Source organism: Capricornis sumatraensis, chromosome X, assembly GCF_032405125.1.
Source record: "Capricornis sumatraensis isolate serow.1 chromosome X, serow.2, whole genome shotgun sequence".
Classification (NCBI taxonomy): domain Eukaryota; kingdom Metazoa; phylum Chordata; class Mammalia; order Artiodactyla; family Bovidae; genus Capricornis; species Capricornis sumatraensis.
Window position 1 is genome coordinate 13,422,451 of NC_091092.1, and position 21,973 is coordinate 13,444,423.

General features: G+C 39.9%; 1 protein-coding gene across 2 annotated transcripts; it reads left to right on the forward strand.

Annotated features, from left to right (window-relative positions):
* The first annotated feature begins 4,412 nt into the window (after window positions 1-4,412).
* Window positions 4,413-5,806, forward strand: BEX3 (brain expressed X-linked 3). 2 transcript variants are annotated; one of them, XM_068962911.1, is made up of 3 exons: window positions 4,413-4,505; window positions 4,888-4,965; window positions 5,368-5,806. In XM_068962911.1, the coding sequence occupies exon 3, from the start codon at window positions 5,380-5,382 to the stop codon at window positions 5,686-5,688; it is 309 nt and encodes a 102-aa protein (XP_068819012.1). In that variant the 5' UTR covers window positions 4,413-4,505; window positions 4,888-4,965; window positions 5,368-5,379; the 3' UTR covers window positions 5,689-5,806. The 2 variants fall into 2 exon arrangements, with proteins under 2 accessions (XP_068819012.1, XP_068819011.1); XM_068962910.1 differs by lacking the exons at window positions 4,413-4,505; window positions 4,888-4,965 and having other exon boundaries at window positions 5,350-5,806.
* The last annotated feature ends 16,167 nt before the right edge of the window (window positions 5,807-21,973 follow it).

Consider the following 21,973-nt stretch of genomic DNA (forward strand, 5'->3'; position numbering starts at 1 on the left):
AGTGGGTTGCCATTTCCTTCTCCAATGCATGAAAGTGAAAAGTGAAAGTGAAGTCACTCAGTCGTGTCCAACTCTTTGCGACCCGATGGATTGGAGCCTACCAGGCTCCTCCGTCTGTGGGAGTTTCCAAGCAAGAGTACTGGAGTGGGTTGCCATTGCCTTCTTCGCGCATAGCATCTGCTGCTGCTGCTGCTGCTGCTGCTGCTAAGTCACTTCAGTCGTGTCTGACTCTGTGCGATCCCATAGACAGCAGCCCACCAGGCTCCCCCATCCCTGGGATTCTCCAGGCAAGAACACTGGAGTGGGTCACCATTTCCTTCTCCAATGCCCACAGCATCTAGGTAGCTCAAACTCCCAATGGTAATGCAGATATCCAGCAGAGGAATAAGTGAACCTTAACACATGATGCAAAGAACTGACTCATTGGAAAAGACTCTGAGGCTGCGAAAGATTGAAGGCAGGAGAAGGGGACAACGGAAGATGAAATTGTTGGATGGCATCACTGACTCCATGGACATGAGTTTGAGCAACCTCTGGGAATTGGTGATGGACAGGAAAGCCTGGTGTGCCACAGTCCATGGAGTTGCAAAGAGTTGGACACGACTGAGGAACTGAACTGAATATCTTGTAGATATCCCTAAACTTTATGTACTGTTCTTTTGGGGTCCCATCTCCTCGGCTTTGGTGTAGGAAACCAGTCAAGTGGCTGGTTCCACTATAATTATAGGAGATAAGGAAAGGAATTAGGTTCTCTTCACAAATACTCCACTTCCCCAAACATAAACACAGGCTCCTCCTTCCCAGTACTGTACTACTCTTCTATTATTTTAGGGTAAAAGTCATCAAACCAGTTCACTCTCTCTGTCCTTCAGGGCACATGAGTCCCAAACTAAGACTCTTATATCCTTCCAACTCAGCCTTAGAAATTAAAAAAATTTTGTTCTCAACAGGTTGTTACCTACCTTCAACTCCTCAGAAAACACCAAGGACAAGAAAAGATCTCAATCAACATCTCACAACACTTTAGTGAAGACAACATCATTACAAGGACAAATTTCACCTATCTTTATTATTTTTAACTAATTTATTTTTAATTGAAGGATAATTGTTTTACAGAATTTTGTTTTTTTTTTCTGTCAAACATCAACATGAATCAGCCATAGTTCACCTATCTTTAAAATATCACTTCATTACAACCAACCTCACATGTAGCATAACCTCTAATCTTGAAAAATACACAAATGCATATTTTCATCCAAGAAAATTTGGTGGTTTCAAGCAAAAGACTAATCCAGGATGGATCAAAAAGAGAATAGCAAAGAATTGAGCCACTGAGAGAACCAACAATCTAGTTTTCAAATTTCGTATTCAATGGTTACATGTGTGCTCACTCGCTCAGTCATGTCTGACTCTTTGCGACCCCATAAACTGCAGCCCACCAGGATCCTCTCTCCATGGGATTCTCCAGGCAAGGATACTGGATTGGGTTGCCATGCCCTCCTCCAGGGATCTTTGCAACCCGGGGATTGAACCTGCATCTCTTAAATCTCCTGCATTGGCAGGCGGGTTCTTTACCACAAGCACCATCTGGGGAGGCCATTCAATGGTTATGTCATAGCAATTTGTCTACTTTCAGGGGATTCGTTCTGTGTAATTCCTAATTTTCATAAAAGTTTTTCTATATTGCTCTAAATATAGTCCCCTGAATGAAAAGCAACCTATTAGCCTCAGTATGCATGCTGTATGCTAAGTCATTTCAGTTGTGTCCAACTCCTTGTGACCCTATGTGCTGTAACCCACCAGGCTCCTCTGTCCATGGGATTCTCTAGGCAAGAATACTGGAGTGGGTTGCCATTTCCTTCTCCAGGGGATCTTTCCTGCATTAGCTGGCAGATTCTTTACCACTAGCGCCACCTGGGAAGCCCCATTAACCTCAATAGTGGATATATCAGTCAACAAATATTCACCAATCACGTACTTGGTACAAAGAATTCTATAAGTCACTTACTTTGCAAAGTAGAAGACAGCAGATGTGGTTGGGAACCTCACAGATTTTAAAGACAAGCATATCTAGCTAAGGACAGAACTATGCTTTGCCCACTCTTTAAACCTTGTTAGAAACCATCTAATAATAGTTAAGAAAAAAAGTAATGAATCAACTTTCGTTGATGATTCTTTAGGCTCTGTAGTACATACTTGAAATATGTGATTTACTTCTAATAATCCCTGTTTCACAGAGGAAGCACAGAGACCTTGATAAGTAACTGACCCAAAGTCATACATCAGTATAAGCAGCAGAAACATGATTTAAATCCAGACATGTCTGATACCACAACTCATGCCTCTAATCGGCATGATTCCAATGGGTATCATTAATAGAGCTACCTATAGGAAGAGTTGTTAATTGTGAGAGAGAATTCAGGAATCACTAGCATTCCTTTAAAAGACAATTATTTTTTAATTTGAGCTTTTGGAGCAATATATCAATATTTCTTTATATCTGTAAAATTAGTAAATATATGTGAATATATATGACACTTACATATGCCACATATAGATAGATAGATACATGGGCTTCCCCGGTGGCTCAGCAGTAAAGAATCCGCCTGTAATGCAGGAGATATGGGTTTGATCCCTGGGTCAGGGAGATCCCCTGGAGGAAGGAGGGCAAGGCAACCCACTCCAGTATTCTTGCGTGGAAAATCCCATGGACTGAGGAACCTGGCAGGCTCCATGAGGAGTCCATGAGGTTGTCATGGTTTTGACATGTCCATAAGGTCGAAAAGAGTCAGACATGACTGAGCATGCATGCATATATACATAATTTTGTATATTTCAAACTACATATGCAGTAGGCATATACTCTTCCTTTATTCAGTGTCCCAGCTAGTTTAGCAGGGTGGGAGATTACATAGGAGTTTGGAGCCAAAGGGCTTCCCAGATGGCATAGTGGTAAAGAATCCACTTGCCAATGTAGGTGACCCAAGAGAGGCAGGTTCAACCCTGGGTTGAAAAGATTCCCTGGAGGAGGAAATGGCAACGCACTCCTGTATTCTTGTCCAGATAATCCCATGGACAGAGGAGCCTGGCAGGCTACACTTCATGAGGTCTCGAAGAGTCAGACACAACTGAAGCCCCTGAGCACCTGAGCAAAACTAGAGGCAGTTAGCATTTGCCTGGCCCGTCTGGCCTCAGTACATATAGCTCTTTTGGTTCCTTGAACACAACCAACACTTACTATTTTTTAAATAATAATGCCATTTTCCTAAAGGCATCTCTATTTTGTAACCCTGACTTTTAAAAATAGTTTTCAATTATTTCAAGTTGAAAAAATGAACGGTTACACTCAAGATAAGTTTCAAGTTTAATTGCTTCACATACCCCATGCTTATTTCTAATATTTTTTGGAAAAATTCACATTACAAAAAACATGTCTTTGGAACTAACTTTTACCAGTACTTAATTTCTGAGATCACTCTAAGGAAGTATGTGTAGGAGTGCTTTGCCAAGTTTGGAAAGGAAAGCAGAAAATAAATAGGCTCATTTTTTATTTTTAAAGGCTCCTTTCCTCCAAAGGCTGTGGTATCAAAAACATCACATAAATTTACATAAAATGGTCAAGGTCTGACAACTGGACTTCTACCTCAAGATTTACTTTACAGATCATTTTGAAAACACCAACTGTATTTAGGAAGATACTTGTACTTTTTCAAAATAAGATTTCAAAATAAAATGTTTCCAAAATGTTGTGTGGTGGAGTCCAAAGAAAATATTTTCTGGGTAGTACAGGTGAACAAACAAATCAAACAATGAGGCTTTTTCTTCCCGCAGGATGAAGCATTTCTTTCAAAAATGAAACCTTGTAATTTTTAATTTTTTGATGGCATGCTGACTTTTAAAAAAAGAAATAAAGAGAAATTATTAGGAAGGATATATACAACCCATTCTACCTTCTCGCCTGTCTGACAAGTTTCTTGCTCCCTCCCCACCCTAACCTTCAACCTAAAGGTCCTAGAAGATGAATTCAGGGTACTCGGTGGGCAATGGCGGGGCGGGGGCGGGGTGGGGAAAGACTGGTCAGTGAGAAGAGGAAAGAGAGCAGAAAAAGCGAAGGCCAAGGCCTAGGGGCGGAGACGGGGTAGAGGGTGTTGTAGACCCTCCCTTATAACCAGAGAATGGCAAACTCTAACCGCAGGGAGGTGATGCCACTCGTGGGCAGTCAGATTGGAGAAGAGCGAGATGATTGATGGACAGGGAGGTGCGCGCTGTGGCCCAGCGCACAAACAGGCGGTTGTCCGTGCCTGTGCACGAGGCGGAAGTGGGGCGCTCCTGCTGCACTGGCCGCCGGAGTTGGGGGCGAGCTCGGCGGTGACGTGGGGTGCTCACGTGATCGCGAGCTGCAGAGCGACGCAGCCTTCGGTGCAGTCGTCACTCCCGTCTGGGTACCAGCTCCCCGCTCCCCTGCGCACGGCGGCTTGGCATCGGGCCCGCGGCAAGCGGAGCAGGTAAGAGCCCCGGGGCCGCGCGCTGACGCCAGGGAGGCAGCTGCCAGCCAACCCCAGAGGCCGGCACAGGGGTTCAGCGCGACGAGCCCCCGCAAGCCCTCTGCACACCCTGGCTTTCCGGGGAACAGAAATAGTGGCCCCCTGGGGTGGGGGTGCAGGGGGGCAGGGTTCCAGGGAAGGCAGGAAAGCAACTCAGAGCGATGGGAAGTCATCCCTGAGTCACCTGGAGCGGGGCGGGGATGGGGGCCCCTGAGGGTGGGGGCGGGGTCTCGGGGCGGCTAGGCGCGGAAAGGGGGGTTGGTGGGAGTCGGGGACGCGGGGTCGGGAAGGCGCCGAGCGCCCGGCTGCAGCAGCCTCCTGCCCCCACCCTGGCCCGTTGCAGGTCTGCAGAACTAAGTGTGGCGGCGGCGCACTCGTGGCGAGGATCGGAAGGAGCAAGAGACAGCGAGGATAGGCCCAGGTCAGTGCCGGGAATAGTGCTGGGGAGAAAGGGGGCTGGTGCACAGCCCAGCCTGAGATCCCTTGCTAACTGCCCCAGACCCCATGCCCCGTCCACCATTTTGGTGCCTGCTGCGCTCTGGGAAAGAATCCTGGGAAAAGAAAAATGGTGGGCTTTGGGTTTGAGGGAGGGAGGGGAAAGGAGAGCGCTGGGAAAGAGGTCAAATTGAAGGCTCCCCAGAAAGCGCACGAAGCACCTGAGGTGGGGGAAAAATTTTTTTTCTTTGAATCTTTACTATCAGGACTCTGAATCCTGCTGGTCAGTGCACCAAGCATTCAGTGTCTCTCCTTGCCTTTGTCTTACTTGTTGTTCAAAGAAAAATAACCGGGGGAAAAAAATCTCATCATGGCTAATATCCACCAGGAAAACGAAGAAATGGAGCAACCCGTGCAGAACGGAGAGGAAGACCGCCCTTTGGGAGGGGGCGAAGGCCACCAGCCAGAAAGAAATCATAGACGGGGACAGGCTCGCCGACTTGCCCCTAATTTCCGATGGGTTATACCCAATAGACAGGTCAATGATGGGATGGGTGGAGAGGGAGACGATATGGAAATATTCATGGAGGAGATGAGAGAAATCAGGAGAAAACTTAGGGAGCTGCAGTTGAGGAATTGTCTGCGTATCCTTATGGGGGAGCTCTCTAATCACCATGACCATCATGACGAATTTTGCCTTATGCCTTGATTCCTGACATTTCCATGAGATTAATACTGTGATTTCCACTGTTCTGTTTTTCTTTGCATTTTCCTGATAATGCCTTTACTGATCCGTTTGCTGTGAACCTTATGTAATTTCAGTGTGTCAGGTGGGTTCTGTGTTACCAGCTTCTAACTGCAGATTGCCTTGGCATCCAATCTAAGTTTCTGTCAACTGTAAAGTTTCACCTATTTGCATGGAAAAATGTAAAGTTAATAAAGTAATTAAAAAGCAATCATACATTTATTATTGTCTGATTAAAGAAAAAAATACATGAACCCTTCAAAAATCTGAAATCATATATCCCAGGATGGTAATTGGAGCACATTTCTCTGTGGTTGGATAATACATGACTTTTTTTCATTTATTATCTGGGATTTTAGAAGCAATGATTTTAGAAGCAACAGTTTTTCAATGAGTCTGTGAATGAACATAATTACTGGTTCAGCAAACTTAAAGAAAAGTGAACTTTAAGTATCTTCCAGCCTTAACTGGAAGTAAACCCTCCCTTTGTTACAGATACATTCCTGTAAAGAGTCAGTCTTCTCTTCTGTGAAATGGGATAAATAATGTCTGCCTTAGAGGGCTGCCAAATGGAACACATGAGGTGTGAAACTGTTGGCCTGCCTCCTATGCAACTCCCCAGCATTTAACAGGACCCTGGCTCTCATCAGATCCTTGGGCAGTACTAAGGGGAGTTTTCACCCAGGCTCACAAGAGGAAGAATAGGTGGGTTCCACTCTGTCAATCCAGTCATATTTGCAGTACCCCTACCTCCCTGATTACTGCCATGTCAGTTGGGCATTCTTTCCCTTCTGCTGGCTCCTATTTCAGTTCATGTTGATGATGTGCTGAAGTCCACAAGGTAACAAAAACCCAATGATCCCTCTGTAGTCCCTGGTGAGATAAATCCCCCCTTTGACTTCTATAAAAGTTGTGGGAGAAGGCCTTCATCCTCACTTTGGAGTTAAATTTACCAGTGAGTACCGTTCCCATGGTTCTTGTTCTTAACGTTGGTTCTGAACAAGACCCTTTTGGTTTTACTCTGTCCATGGGATTCTCCAGGTAAGAATACTGGAGTGGGTTGCCATGCCCTTCTTCAGGGAATCTTCCTGACCCAGGGATCGAACCCACCACTCAAGTCTTTTCCATTGGCAGCCAGGTTCTTTACCACTAGCACCACATGGAAAGCTCCAACAGATATTTAATTATTTTAACTGATTCATTAATAGAGTTCAGAAACCAGCTTAACACTGTTCCTAAGTGACTGTCCTTAATTAAGTGGCCTAGTGAAAAGTGAAAGTGGTTCAGTCATGTCCAACTCTTTGCAACCCCATAGACTATACAGTCCATGGAATTCTCCAGGCCAGAATACTGGAGTGGGTAGCTTTTCCCTTCTCCAGGGGATCTTCCCAGCCCAGGGATCGAACCCAGGTCTCCCAGTTGCAGGTGGATTCTTTACCAGCTGAGCCACAAGGGAAGCCCAAGAATACTAGAGTGGGTAGCCTACCCCTTCTCCAGCAGATCCCGACCCAGGAATCAAACCAGTCTCTTGCATTGCAGGTGGATTCTTTACCAACTGAGCTATCAGGGAAGCTCAATCACCTGAAGGAAATGTTAAAAAATGCTTTCACTTGGGTGCCCCAAGGAACCCCGTGTCGTTCCTTGAATCACCTGATCATTAACTACTGTTTTGACAGTTGCTCAGGTGATTCTGCTTCCCTGGTGGCTCAACAGTAAAAGAACCCGCCTGCTAATGGAGCCGCAGGATTGATCCCTGGGTTGGGCATATCCCCTGCAGAAGAAAATGGCAACCCACTCCAGTATTCTTGCCTGGAGAATTCCATGGACAGAGGAGCCTGGTGGGCTATAGTCCATGGGATCACAAAGAGTCAGACACGATTGAGCACACATGCAGGTGATTCTGATGCATCTGAGTTTTGCCAGCATAGGCATGGAGAAACACTGACAGGGATGACACCATTTTACAAATATTGTGATCTGATTTGCTTATTTAATTTCACAAGTAATGTACCTTTCCAAATTTAAATATTTCCAAAATTGGGATTGCATTAAACAATGTATGTCTGTATTTAAACCAGTACCTTTTTTTACATTCTTTTTTCATATTCTTTTTCCATTATGGTTTATTAAAAGATATTGAATGTAGTTCCTTGTGCTGTATTGAAGGACCTTGTTGCTAAACCAGTACTTTTTTTTACCTTTCCAAATATCCTGTTAAGTTAATGCACTATTATAGTTTCTTATTAATAATAATTATATGACTATTAAATAAATTAGGCATTATCTTTTCTCTGCAAGCCTGTGCCCTTTTGTAACAATGCTTTTGTCTGAATTACTCTGGAGCTCAATTTCCAGCAGTGTCTGATGTAGATATTTAATAACATAATAATGCATTTAATTATTATTAAAGCTTTTAGCAATTATAACATCTAAAATAATATATAACAACAATTAACATTGGGTCTTTGTGAGTTGTTTATTTCTTTACACTCATTTTGAAAGTTTCTATGAGAAACATTTGAAGATGAAATAGTTTTTATAAGTATTTGTGTTATACATGGTGATTAGACATATTTGGATTTTTCAGAAATATAAAGAAAAATATAAACAAAACCATAATCTAATTATCCAAAGAAAGTACAATTTACAAAAATTATAAAATTTTTATTATCATCCTATACTAGTCGTGATTAAACCAGGTTTAGTCATAATTAAACTACTCATGATTAAACTTAGTCATGATTAGACCTCTTAAGAGAAATATTGCCTCTTTCACAGCCCCTGCTAAGGAGACATGTTTAACTTATGTTTATATTTTGTCTTCTCACCACTCTTCAAAGCTAATTGGATCATATTTGACCTACTTTCAGTTGTTGTTCAGTCACTCAGTCATGTCTAACTCTTTGTGAAACCATGGACTGCAGCACTCCAGCATACCAGGCTTCCCTGTCCTTCACTAATCTCCCAGAGTTTGCTCAAACTCATGTCCATAAGTTGATGATGCCATCCAGCCATCTCATGCCTGTCACTCCCTTTTCCTCCTGCCTTCAATCTTTCCCAGCATCAGTGTCCTTTCCAATAAGTCTGGCTCTTTGCACTAGGTGGCCAAAGTATTGGAGCTTCAGCATCAGTCCTTCCAATGAACATTCAGGCTTGATTTCTTTTAGGATTGAGTGGTTTGATCTCCTTGCTGTCCAAGGGATTCTCAAGGGTATTCTTCAGAACCACAAATTGAAAGGATCAATTCTTTGGTGCTCAGCCTTCTTTATGGTCCAACTCCGACATCCGTACATGACTACTGGAAAAAGCATACCTTTGACTGTATGGACCTTTGCCAGCAGTGATATCTCCACTTTTTAATACACTGTCTAGGTTTATCATGCTTTTATTCCAAGGAGTAAGTGTCTTTTCATTTCATGGCTGCAGTCACCATCTGCAGTGATTTTGGAACCCAAGAAAATAAAAATTTCAATTAGCTCCTGTTTTTCAAAACTGAAAATAACAGTCATGTTTCAGCAAGTCAACTTTCAGTGGGCAAATTTGGGAACATTACATGAATACATTTAGTTAATAGAACTAATTTATTTCTATATGAAATTTAAGTTTTCTTGTGAGTAGAAAAAGGACTGATTATAGGAATGAAATGGACAAAATCCTATGTCTATTCCATGTCTCCTTCCCTAATATCATATATTTCATATAATAAATGTGCTGATTTTGTTTAGAATGATCTCATTTAAAAAATTTCATGCATATAACATGAAATGTAGTTGCTGTCTTGTGTAACCAGTCAAAATGCTTTCTAAGTAACATACATAACCAAATAAATAAGGCATCTCCAGAAATTTGAAAATCTTAACATTTATTTGTATTTTTAGTTTTTGCTCATTGTTTTAAAAGTTATGATTAGTCTGTTTAGAAATTTACTCTTTCCCATGTAGCCAATGGAAAATATTTTCCATTTAGTTCCCACAAATGGAATGAGCATTATTATGTTTCTGATTGTAAAATATGCCTCCTAAAGTGGTTTTGTTGTTGTTGTTTTGAAACAGAAGAGAAAATATATTAAGAAGACAAATTTTAAATCTTGATTTCAACACATGTCCTTTACTGAAATCACATGCGTAGATTAAAGTTTTTATCCAGTTTTCCTAAATTAGCAAGATTACTTAATCTCTGATTAAAGTTTGATTTTTAAAAGAGGAAGCAGGAATTCCTGGGTTGTCTAGTGGTTAGGTTCTGCACTTCCACCGCAGAGGGCGCAGGTTTGGTCTCTGGTCCAGAACTAAGATCTCACATGCTGCATGGCCAAAAAAAGAAAAACAAGAGGAAGCAAACTAAATGTATCAGTCAACTTAAAGACAATGGAAAACTTGATGAAAACTTGTTGAAAAAACACCAACAAACAAGAATAATGAATTTCAAAATACTTTTGAATCATTTAGCTAGCAATATGTTGTTTAGTCACTAAGTTGTGTGACTTTTGGGACCCCATGTATTATAGCCCCGCCAGGCATCTCTGTTCATGGGATTTCCCGGGCAAGAAATCTGGAGTGGGTTGCCATTTCCTTCTCAAGCGATCTTCCTGAGCCAGGGATTGAACCTGTGTATCCTGTGCAAGAGGCATCTCCTGCATTGCAGGCAGATTGCTCACCCCTGAGCCACGTGGGAAGCAGCTAGCGATATAAACAGTGGTTTTTACCATGACAATGCCTCAGTTATTTCACTCTGTTTATTACTTAAATGGAGACAATAATTTCCAGGGCTGCTGTGAGAACCAAAATAGGTAAAGAGCATGTGAACTGGCACAGGCAGGATTCAAGTCCCTCAGATTCCCCTCCGTTGCTGGAAGTAGCATCCAAACTGAATGTCACAAGCCCACTCCATTCCTCTGCTGTGGTGAGCCACCTCCACCCTCCATCATTACAGATTTCTCTGGACACCTCAGTGTCCCAGTTTGTCTCTTATAGAGTTGTGCATAAAGATCCTCTACCTGACTTAGAATTGTACTAGCTTAGGTGAGTACTATCTTAATGATGCTTGGACCATGGTATGTTGTATATTTTTAGCAAAAAGTTCTTTTTCTCAGTATGTGTCTATGGTTTATTGTGTGTGCAACAAGCCCTCTCTTCTCCATAACATTCAGATATTAAGGGCTCAGTCTTGCTTTTTATTCACTCTGACAATCTCTATCATGTCATTAGAGGGCTTAGACAATTTTCATTTAAAGTGATTATCAATATAGTTGTCCCACAACTCAGTAATGCTTGTTCATTTTTAAAAATATATTTATTTTCATTGGAGGTTAATTACTTTACAATATTGTGTTGGTTTTGCCATACATCAACATGAATCCACCACAGTGCCTCAGCTGGTAAAGAATCTGCCTGCAATGTGGGAGACCTGGGTTTGATCCATGGGTTGGGAAGATGCCCTGGAGAAGGGAACGGCTATCCACTCCAGTATTCTGGCCTAGAGAATTCCATGGACTGTATAGTCGATGGGGTCACAAAGAGTCGAACACAACTGAGCGACTTTCATTTCACAACTGATTTACAATATAATGTTAGCTTCAGGTGCACAGCATAGTGATTCAGTATTTTTACAGATTATATTCCATTCAAAGTTATTATGAGATAATGGCTATAATTCTTTGTGCTGTAAAAATAGGGGTATGGAATTGAGATCTATTCATTTTAAAAATCTTTTTCTCTCTGCATTTCATTTCGAATTGTTTCTCTTCCTATGTCTTCAGACTCACTAATCTTTTCTTCTGTAACATCTAATCTGCCATTAACCCCATCTAATGTATTTTTTTTTTTTGTTTCAGACATTGCAGTTTTTATTTCTAGATGTTCAATTTGGGTCTTTTTTTTTTTTTTTACCTTTTTTGTATTCTATGTCTCTACTAAACATCTTCAGTATTTCCTCCAGCTTCTTGAACATAGGCAGTGAGTTATATTTATTTTAATGTCCTTGTCTGATTGTACCATCTTTATCTTTTCTTGGTCAGTTTTGATCGATTGATTTCTTTTCACCTCATGATGGGTTAGATTTTCCTGATTCCTTGCTGACCTGGCAATTGTTGACTGGATACCAGGTATTATGAATTTTACCTCTTGAGTGCTACATAGTTTTGTATCCCTGTAAATATGATGGTTTTTATTCTGGAACACAGCTAAGTTACTTGTAAACAGTTTGATCTTTTTAGGTTTTTATTTTAACCTTTGTAAGATGAGAACAAAGTAGTGTTTAGCTTAGGATTAATTGTACCCCATTAATGAGGAAAAACTCGTCCAAACACTCTTTCTGATGTCCTGTGAATTATGAGATCTTCAAATCTGACTGGTAGGAGCAGGCACTATGTCCAAACTTGTATGCACTTAAGAAATTATTCTCTTTAATCCTTTTGGGTGGTTCTTTTCCTGATCTGGGATCATTTGCTCACAGGTGTGTAATCAGTACTCAGATAAGTAGTCAAGGGCTGCTGCTGCTGCTAAGTCGCTTCAGTCGTGTCTGACTCTGTGCAACCCCATAGACAGCAGCCCACCAGGCTCCCCCATCCCTGGGATTCTCCAGGCAAGAACATCGGAGTGGGTTGCCATCTCCTTCTCCAGTGCATGAAAGTGAAAAATGAAAGTGAAGTCGCTCAGTCGTGTCCAACTCTTAGAGACCCCATGGACTGCAGCCTACCAGGATCCTCCATCCATGGGATTTCCCAGGCAAGAGTACTGGAATGGGGTGCCATTGCCTTCTCCTTAGTCAAGGGAGACCCTCTGTAAATCTCGAAAACTTTTTCTCTGTAGGCTCTTTCCTTTTTGGTACTCTGTCTTGCAATCTCTAGCCGTCTTGGCCTCCCCAGATTTCCTTCTTATCCTAATCTATAGGATACCACCAGGCTCTCTATGGATTCTCACTTTCTACACTGTGGCCTGATAACTTTCTTCAGGAAGTAGGCTGGGGCAATCATAAGAATAATCTCACTTGTTCCCAGTCTTTTAGGGATCACTGACCTCTGTTGCTTAATGTCCTGTGTCTGGAACAGGATAGTTCTTAGAATGTCTTGAACAGTTCATTCATAGAATGAAAGGCAATTTGTTTGTTTCAGAATGAAACACTCTAAGTTACTTTATCTTGGTCAGGAGCAGAAATTCTGATTATATCTGGAATAAATGTTTAAAGTAGCCATTATGACTGTGTGCATCCTTAAGTCCTTAGCCTAATTCTACCCATGACTAAAGAATAGCAGGCAAGTCACTTCATTTCTCTAGAGTCAAAGACTTGAATTTCCCAAGGAGCCTAGCAGGGGTAGTATGACACAGCAAATTAAAACATGAACAAAAATTTTATGTTATATTGTAAAAGAAAAATGCCTTTTACCTATTAAAAACAGCAAGAAATACTTTACTGAAGATTGTTGCAATAAGGATCAAAACTATTGCAATAGGGGAGAGAAATTAAACTCAACTATAAATACAACAGGGACAGGTAGGGATTTATGGCCAATGGGAAAGGTGCAGGAGAGGATGAAAAATTATGAAGAGGAACTTGATTAGGTATCAAGCTTGATTAGGTATCAAGGTTGGGAGAATTCTTGATAAATTGCCTAACCAGAATGTCTTGCTAAAACTGGACTTAGCAGGCCAAAGCCAGAACCAAGGACAAGGCCTCACTGAAAAGAAAGCCAGAGAAGCCTGAGTAAAATTTTTGTCCATGAGGGAGTACATGTCAGCATGTATCAGTGATTTTTTGCAGCATTTCCCAAAGACTACTTGCTTCAGAATCTTCTCTCTCTTGCTAATAATGCAGACTTTGGTACTCCTCTCCAGATTTCATGAGTCAAATCCACTTCCAACTGGGCCCCAAAACATACATTATTATCATGTTCCCCTGAGAGATTTTAATGCACACTAACACCTGAGAACCACCAGCAGTATGGTGGAAATACAATTATATTGGATACAAACATGCCTAGGGAAAGGCTACAAGGAAATACATCAAAATGCCAGAGATCCTAACTGCATATATCATATGACCTAAATTGTCTTATTCTATGTCAGGATCAATTTTTTTTTTTTTAATTTCAACATTTCTCACATTGGGATACATCATAAAATACATGTTATGTGATCAGTTTATTTTTCTCAAAAAAGTATTTCTGAATAAATGGTGTATGTTGCAGATACTCTTATAATAAAAAAACTAAGGTATAAAATATATATGGGAATGTGCATATAAAAGCAGAAAAAGTCATAAAGGAATTCACCACTAGTGACATATAGAAATTGATGTGTGATAAAATGTAATTTTTCTGTTATTTACTTCAGTGTCAGGTTTTTAGATTTTAATTTTTTGTACAGTTATATTATTCCCATAAAGCAATTCTGAATATGTCATCATGCTAATTTGGACTACACAGAAAATTATGATACTAATCCAATATTCATAACATAGCACTACTTTTAGTGTGTACCATATCTGAGACAGTGTCTTCCGCTATTTACAGGTACTAATCAATCCATTCCTCAGAAGAAATCTGTGAGGGCTGTACTGTCAATGTACCCATTTTACATAGGAGGAAGTTGAGACACATAGTGATTAAGCAAATTACCTAAAATTGTACAACTAGTAAGTTGTAAAGCCAAGATATAGCTCAAAATGTTGGGTCCAGAACCAGTGCTCTCAGTGTCTCATAAAACAAATAATAAATCCATTAAAGCAGTAATTGAAACAGCCACCTATTTTCTTAAATATAATTTTAAAATAATGTTTTTTAAGATATTTTAGTAATGGCGAATTCCAATCCTATTGTTTGTCCTAAGAGAGACATGTTTTCCCTCACACTGAATAAAACTGGGTATGAGGTGAAGTGAAGTGGAGGTGAAAGTTGCTCAGTTGTGTCTGACTTTTTGCAACCCCATGGGCTATAAAGTGCATGGAATTCTCCAGGCCAGAATACTGGAGTGGATAGCCTTTCCCTCCTTCAGGGGATTTTTCCCAACCCAGGGGTCAAACCCAGGTCTCTGACATTGCAGGCAGATTCTTTACCAGCTGAGCCACAAGGGAAATCCAAGAATATTGGATTGGATAGCTTATCCCTTCTCTAGAGGATCTTCCTGACCCAAGAATGGAACCTGGGTCTCCTGCATTGCAGGCGGATTCTTTACCAACTGAGCCATCAGGGAAGCCCAAGGGTGGGTATAGTGGAGATAATTAGGCTATTGATGTTGGGAACCAAAAAGGAAAAAAAAGCAAAAGGAAAAAAACGAAGTCCCTAATGCTGAGGACCTGAGAGGTGATCATGGTAAGTCCAACTTGTGAGGAAGATGATATTAGGGGGAGCAGAAACTATGCAGAAGTATAAACTAGGGCCCAGAATAAAGCTATTGAGTAGAAAAAGTGAGACACCTGTCAGCAATCGAAGAAAGGCATTAGTTGTAGGAATGCATATTTCATGGGAAAGAAATGTGCCAAGTAGATTTTGTCGATGTTTGTTATTCATACACATTTTCAAAAGTGAATAGGTATGAGGTAAACACTATCCCCTAACTTGTTTTTAAAAATAATGACAGATTTCTTTTTCTTTTTTAGCAAACTTGGCTGTCTACTGAAGCAACTTAAAAAGGGTCACCTTTGCGACCAGAGCCAGCATTGCACTTTGAACACCACTGAGCAGGAAACCTGAGACAGAGAAATAGGGTTAATCTCAATGGTGGAACATATTTCGACCTGCTGAGATTGAGGTAAGTTTGAGACATTCAGGAGAGTTCCATTAACGTTCGGATAAAAATCTACAGGGCCAAAGAGTAGTTTGGGCTAGACACATGAAATTGTAGTGACAAATGCAGAAATGAATAGGATCTGCCAAAGAGAACAGAGAGACTGGAAAGAGAGGGGACTTGTAATATTCGGGGAAGTGATATAGCTCAGGCTCTAAGAGTCCAAGTGTTAGAACTTCTCACTTCTACTTGGGTCTAAATGTCCACTCAGTCCCCCAGTATTCCAGTAAAATACAACTATGAGGTAGTTATGTAAGATTCACATTGAATATAAGAACAAAGAATGGGTGAACCTAAGAGAATGCTAAAAGGTATATTTTGCAAACTGTATCTATAAGGATGCTGATACTGATTTTTAAATATCAAACAAGATTGAATTCAAAGTAATTGACAATTATATAGATTAAAAAGGGACATTTAATAAAGAGAAAAGATCAATCCACTAGATGGTATTGTGCCTAAAAGACATAAAGGAAAAAAATCAAAATAACAGAAAAAGTATAAAATGCATAATTATAGTGAGAAGGAATAATACAAAGCATTTTTTTGGTAAATAATAGTATTATCAAAAAATATCAGTAAGGACCTCAAAGATTTTACAAAATTCTTAACATATTTGACCTTATCATATATATAGAACACAGTGAATAACAACTATTGAATAACTGGGGAACTGAAGTTTGAAACATTTCCAGTGCTTGCACAGGTGGGGAATAATTCAGTTCTCATCAGCCAAATTGCAGTCTTTCCAAATCCTGGCTTTCCCAAGTGGTGCTAGTGGTAAAGAATTTGTCTGCCTATGCAGGAGATGCCAGAGACACAGGTTTGATCCCCGGGTTGGGAAGATCCTCTGGAGGAGGAAATGGCAACCCACTCCGGTATTGTTGTCTGGAAAATTCCATGGACAGATGAGCCTGAAGGGCTACAATCCATGGGGCCACAAAGAGTCGGACACAACTGAGCATACACACACAAAAGTAAATACCAATTTGTAAAGTAATTAGCCTCCAATTAAAATAAATAAATTTAAATTAAAAAAAGTAAATACCAGGAGCATTCAGTAGAGTCCTCAGAAGGGAAATATTTTAGTAGTAGTAATAAATTAACACTAGAGTAAAACCTGCTGTAAACATGTTGATAAAGTTTAAAGAAAATCCTCAAGCGTTAAGACAATCTGCCTCCCAGGACAGAATCCTGCATTCTTTAAAGGAAGAAAACATAACCCCAATATTTAACCACATAAAATTCACAATGTTCAGCATTTAATAAAAAGTTACTAGTAATACAAAAGTAGTAGGAAATTATGACCAATAATTAAGAGAGATAAATACTCAATATAAACAAAACAGAAATTATAACAGCATCCAAGGTGAGGTTAACATCCAAAGATTTAAAACAGCTATTATAAATATGCTCAAGGATTAAAGGAAAATATTATTATAATGAGGAGTTAAATGGCAGATATAAAGTTTCCCAAGTGAAGCTTTGAATGAAAATAGTATTTGTTGAGATTAATGGTAGACCTGACACTCATTGAAAGCTCATTGAGTTGACAGCCCAAGGAACAGAAACTATCAGGAGCTTCCTCAGTGATCTGTGGGACAATACCAAGATGTCTAATGTATCTGTAATTAGGGAACAATAAAAAATATTTGAAAAAGATGGCAGAATGTTTTCCAAATTTAAGGAAAACTGAAAACTCAAAGATTCAAGAATCTCAATGAAGCCAAGCCAGAAAAACAAATAAGGTCACGCCAAAGCATATAATGACAAAATATCTGAAAACTAGTAATAAACAGAAAACCTTGAAAGCAGCTGGAGATATATGACATTCAGAAGGAAACACAAATATAAAAATCACCATGCATGGTTTGCTTATCAGAAATGGTGTAAGCCAGAATATGACTGAGTCATGTTTGAAGTACTAAAAAAATAAAAACTGTCAAACTAGAATTTGCTGTTCTCTGTAAATATCCTTGAAAATAAGGATAAAATACTTTCAGTCAGTTCAGTCACTCAGTCATGTCAGACTCTTTGTGACCCCATGGACTGCAGCACACCAGGCTTCTTTGTCCATCACCAACCCCTGAAGATTGCTCAAACTCACGTCCATCGAGTTGGTGATGCTATCCAACCATCTCATCCTCTGTCATCCGCTTCTCCTCCTGCCTTCAATCTTGCCCTGCAGCAGGGTCTTTTCAAATGAGTCAGTTCTTCCCATCAGGTGGCCAAATTATTGGAGTTTCAGTGTGGAGGAGCTGGAAGGCTTTAAGCAAATACATTTAAAAAATGTATTTGCTCCACTCCTGACGCAGGTTGGAAGCTGGGACGAGCATAACAAAGGGTTATGAGCGTTCACTGAGTGCCCAAGGCTGGGAACGGATAATGAAGGGTTGTACGCCCGGCCTTGAGGCGTTCGAAGGCTTCCTTCTGACCACCTGTATTTGAGAGCAAGGACTGTTGTTTCACGATAAGACTCCCTTTAGAGTTTCGCCAAAGCTATGTTATGGCTTGGGTGGTGGGAACTGTATTTTACGCTTGAATGCTTTAATGTTTATCTGGAATGGCTACGTGCAAGTCAGCCCTATGCTCTATTCCCTGAAAATTATAAAACTACACAATTGGATAATAAACTTTGTCAGTCCACTAGAGGCTGTCCCTGAGTGTCCTTTTCAGAGTGCGGTTCTCCGAGCCTTACATTTCAGCTTCAGCGTCAGTCCCTCCAATGAATATTCAGGACCGATTTCCTTTAGGATTGACTGGTTTGATCTCCTTGCAGTACAAGGGACTCTCAAGATTCTTCTCCAACACCACAGTTCAAAAACATCAATTCTTCAACACTCAGCCTTGTTTATGGTCCAACTCTCACATCCAGACATGACTACTGGAAAAACCATAGCTTTGACTAGATGGACCTTTTTTGGCAAAGTAATGTCTCTGCTTTTGAATATGCTATCTACATTGGTCATAACTTTTCTTCCCAGGAGCAAGTGTCTTTTAATTTCATGGCTGCAATCCTTTTGGAGCCCAAGAAAATAAAATCTATCACTGTTTCCATTGTTTCTCCATCTATTTGCCATGAAGTGATGGGACCGGATGCCATGGTCTTAGCTTTTTGAATGTTGAGTTTTAAGCCAACTTTTTCACTCTCCTTTTTCACTTTCATCAAGAGACTCTTTAGTTCCTCTTAGCTTTCTGCCATAAGGATAGTGTCATCTGCTTATCTGAGGTTATTCATGTTTCTTTAAATATTTCTTTGAATACTAACAAAGCCTGAAAGAGTTTGTTGCCAGTTGACTAGCAATATAAGAAGTATTTTTTAAAATGTACTTCAGACTGAGGGGAATAATGCCAGATGAAACACTGAATCTGGGCAAAGGAAAAAGAACACCAAATATGGTAAATAGGTAAGTAAATATACTTTTTCTCAGTTTTAAATATTTTTTAAAACTAAAATAAGATAGCATATTAAAAAGCAGAGACATTACTTTGTCCACAAAGGTCCATCTAGTCAAGGCTATGATTTTTCCAGTGGTCATGTATGGATGTGAGGGTTGGACTATAAAGAAAGCTGAGCACTGAAGAACTGATGCTTTTGAAAAAAAAAAAAAAAGAACTGATGCTTTTGAACTGTGGTGTTGAAGAAGACTTTTGAGAGTCCCTTGGACTGCAAGGAGAGCCAAGCAGTCCATTCTAAAGGAGATCAGTCCTGGGTGTTCATGGGAAGGGCTGATGTTGAAGCTGAAATTCCAATACTTTGGCTACCTGATGCGAAGAGCTGACTCATTTGAAAAGACCCTGATGCTTAGAAAGATTGAGGGTAGGAGAAGGGGATGACAGAGGATGAGATGGTTGGATAACATCACCGACTCAATGGACATGAATTTGGGTAAACTCCGGGAGTTGGTGATGGACAGGGAGGTCTGGCGTGCTGTGGTTCATGGGGTCGCAAAGAGTTGGACACTACTGAGCTACTGAACTTACTGAAAATAAGATAAATACATTATGGAATTTAAATGATATGTACAGTAAAATACATTACAAAAATACCACAATAAGGGAGAATAAAATAAAATATGATTATTGTAAGATTCTTACATTTATATGTGAAGTGCTAAAATCAGTGTTTAAAACAGATAGAAGTTAAAAATACAGTGTGCAAATTCCACCAAAACTAGTAAAAATAAAGTAATGTGTACTAATAAGCCAACGGAAGAGATAATATAAATTACTAAAAATGGTCAAGTAATTCAAATGAAGGCAGGAAAAGAGAAATTCAAAAAGAGATCCAAATAGAAAACAGCAAAACATCAAATTTGAACCAAATTGTTTTGAAAATTACATTAAACATAACTATTATGAACATCCCAATTACAATGTTAGCTTGTCTGATTGGATGAAAAAGCAGGACCCAAACATATGCTCTATAAGAAAGAGACATTATTTTAAAAAATTATTTACTTATTTGGCTGCATCAGGTCTTAGTTGCTGCTCTCAAGTTTAGTTGCTGCACAGCATATGGGATCTTAGTTCCCTGCCCTGAGATTAAACCCACAACCCTCACATTGCAGGGTGGATTCTTAACCACTGGACCACCTGGGAAGTCCCAGAAATAGACTTTAAATATAAAGACACATATAGGCTAAATTCAATGGGTAGAAATGTATATTAAGAAAAATGCTAAGGCTTGTCATTATATTAACATTAGATGAAGTATACTTTGGAACAAGGAATATTATTTCAGAAAAACAAACGTGTTTTTATAATGCTAGATTAATTCATCAAGTGAAAGTGAAAGTAACTCAGTCGTGTCCGACTCTTTGTGACCCCATGGACTATATAGTCCGTGGAATTCTCTAGGCCAGAATACTGGAGTGGGTAGCCTTTCCCTTCTCCAGGGGATCTTCCCAACCCAGGGATCGAACCCAGGTCTCCCGCATTGCAGGCAGATTCTTTACCAGCTGAGCCACAAGGTCATAGAAATCCTAAATATGCTGCACCCAATAATATGCTTCAAAATGCTTAAAGCAAATCCTAACACTGAAAAGATACATAGACAAATCTGAAATTATAGTTGTAGATGTCAATGCTTCTTGCTCAGTAATTAATAGAGCAAGTAGACAAAAAAATTAAGGGTATAAAAACCTGAACAGTAACACATAAAAATCTTCACACAAATATTTATAGCAGTTTATAATTGCCAAAATGTGGAAGCAACCAAGATGTCCTTAAATAGATAAATGGATAAACAAACTAGGGTTCATCCATAAAAGGAATATTATTCAACAATAAAAATACATGAACCATCAAGTCACAAAAAGATATAGAGGAAACTTAAATGTGTATTTCTGAGTGACAGAGCCAAACTGATAAGGCGCCATACTGTATGATTCCAAGTATATAACATTCTGGAAAAGGCAAAATTATGGAGACAGTAAAAAGATTGAAATATTTCAATGATTATATGTACATACTAATTGAAATTTATAGAACAATCCAACTAACAACAGCAGAATAAATATTTTTGAGTAAACATGGAATATTCAAGAGCATTCAAACAGATACTTGAATGCATTTGTGCTGCAGACAAACTCCTTCAGGCTCCACTTCCTTTGTGGTAAAACAGGTATAAAACGTATAAAAACTTGTATAAAACCTACCTCGTAGACTTGTGCTGAGGATTAGATGAAGCAAGAGACACAGGTTCGATCTCTGGGTCGGGAAGATCCCCTGGAGAAGGAAATGGCAATCCACTCCAGTATTCCTGCCCAAAGAATCCCATGGATAGAGGAGCCTGGCAGGCTACAGTCCATGGGGTTGCAAAGAGTCAGACATGACTGAAGCGACTTAGCACACATGTACAGTAAAGCTCTCTTGCAAAACCTGTACAAGATGAGAAATTTCAGGCAATAATGACCAAAAAAAATGCAGAGGCATAGACAAGGAAATTTGCTGATTTTTATGTTTTTTGTTCTTTTTTAATATGGTGTGGAAATCTGTGGTCCTTTGAGACAAGCGAGAGCCAGCTATTTGATACCAAAAGGTGATGGTAATGGACTATACGACCTTCTCTTTATGCCTGTTCTTTGTTCTTTTCTTCTGAGAGTGGAAGATGCCAATGGAGTTTGAGAATTTTTCATCACAGAGAGGCTGCACCTCCTGGAGTTAAGTTGCCCAAAGTTGTTTCCAGATTTGAAAGGCCATATGGGATGCTAATGTAATGAGGAGTAGAAGAGAGAGGATCAGCTGCAACCTGAAACAGAGATGGGGAATCCTGTCTGACCAATTGCCCATTGTAATGGACAGATTTTTCACTCAGAGAAGATCCTCTCTTCACTTTCCCAACAGTAAGAAGTTCATAATTTTTAGGTGTCAGAGAAGAGCCATCCCACAGTTATAAATTCTCTGGGTTGTTGTTGCCTCTTTCATCCAGTCTAAGTTCACAGATAGATGATTTGGGCAAGAGACTT

Bases quoted from the DNA above. Each gene is read 5' to 3' on its own strand.
- BEX3 (XM_068962910.1), top strand. From the start codon at position 5,350: ATGGCTAATATCCACCAGGAAAACGAAGAAATGGAGCAACCCGTGCAG.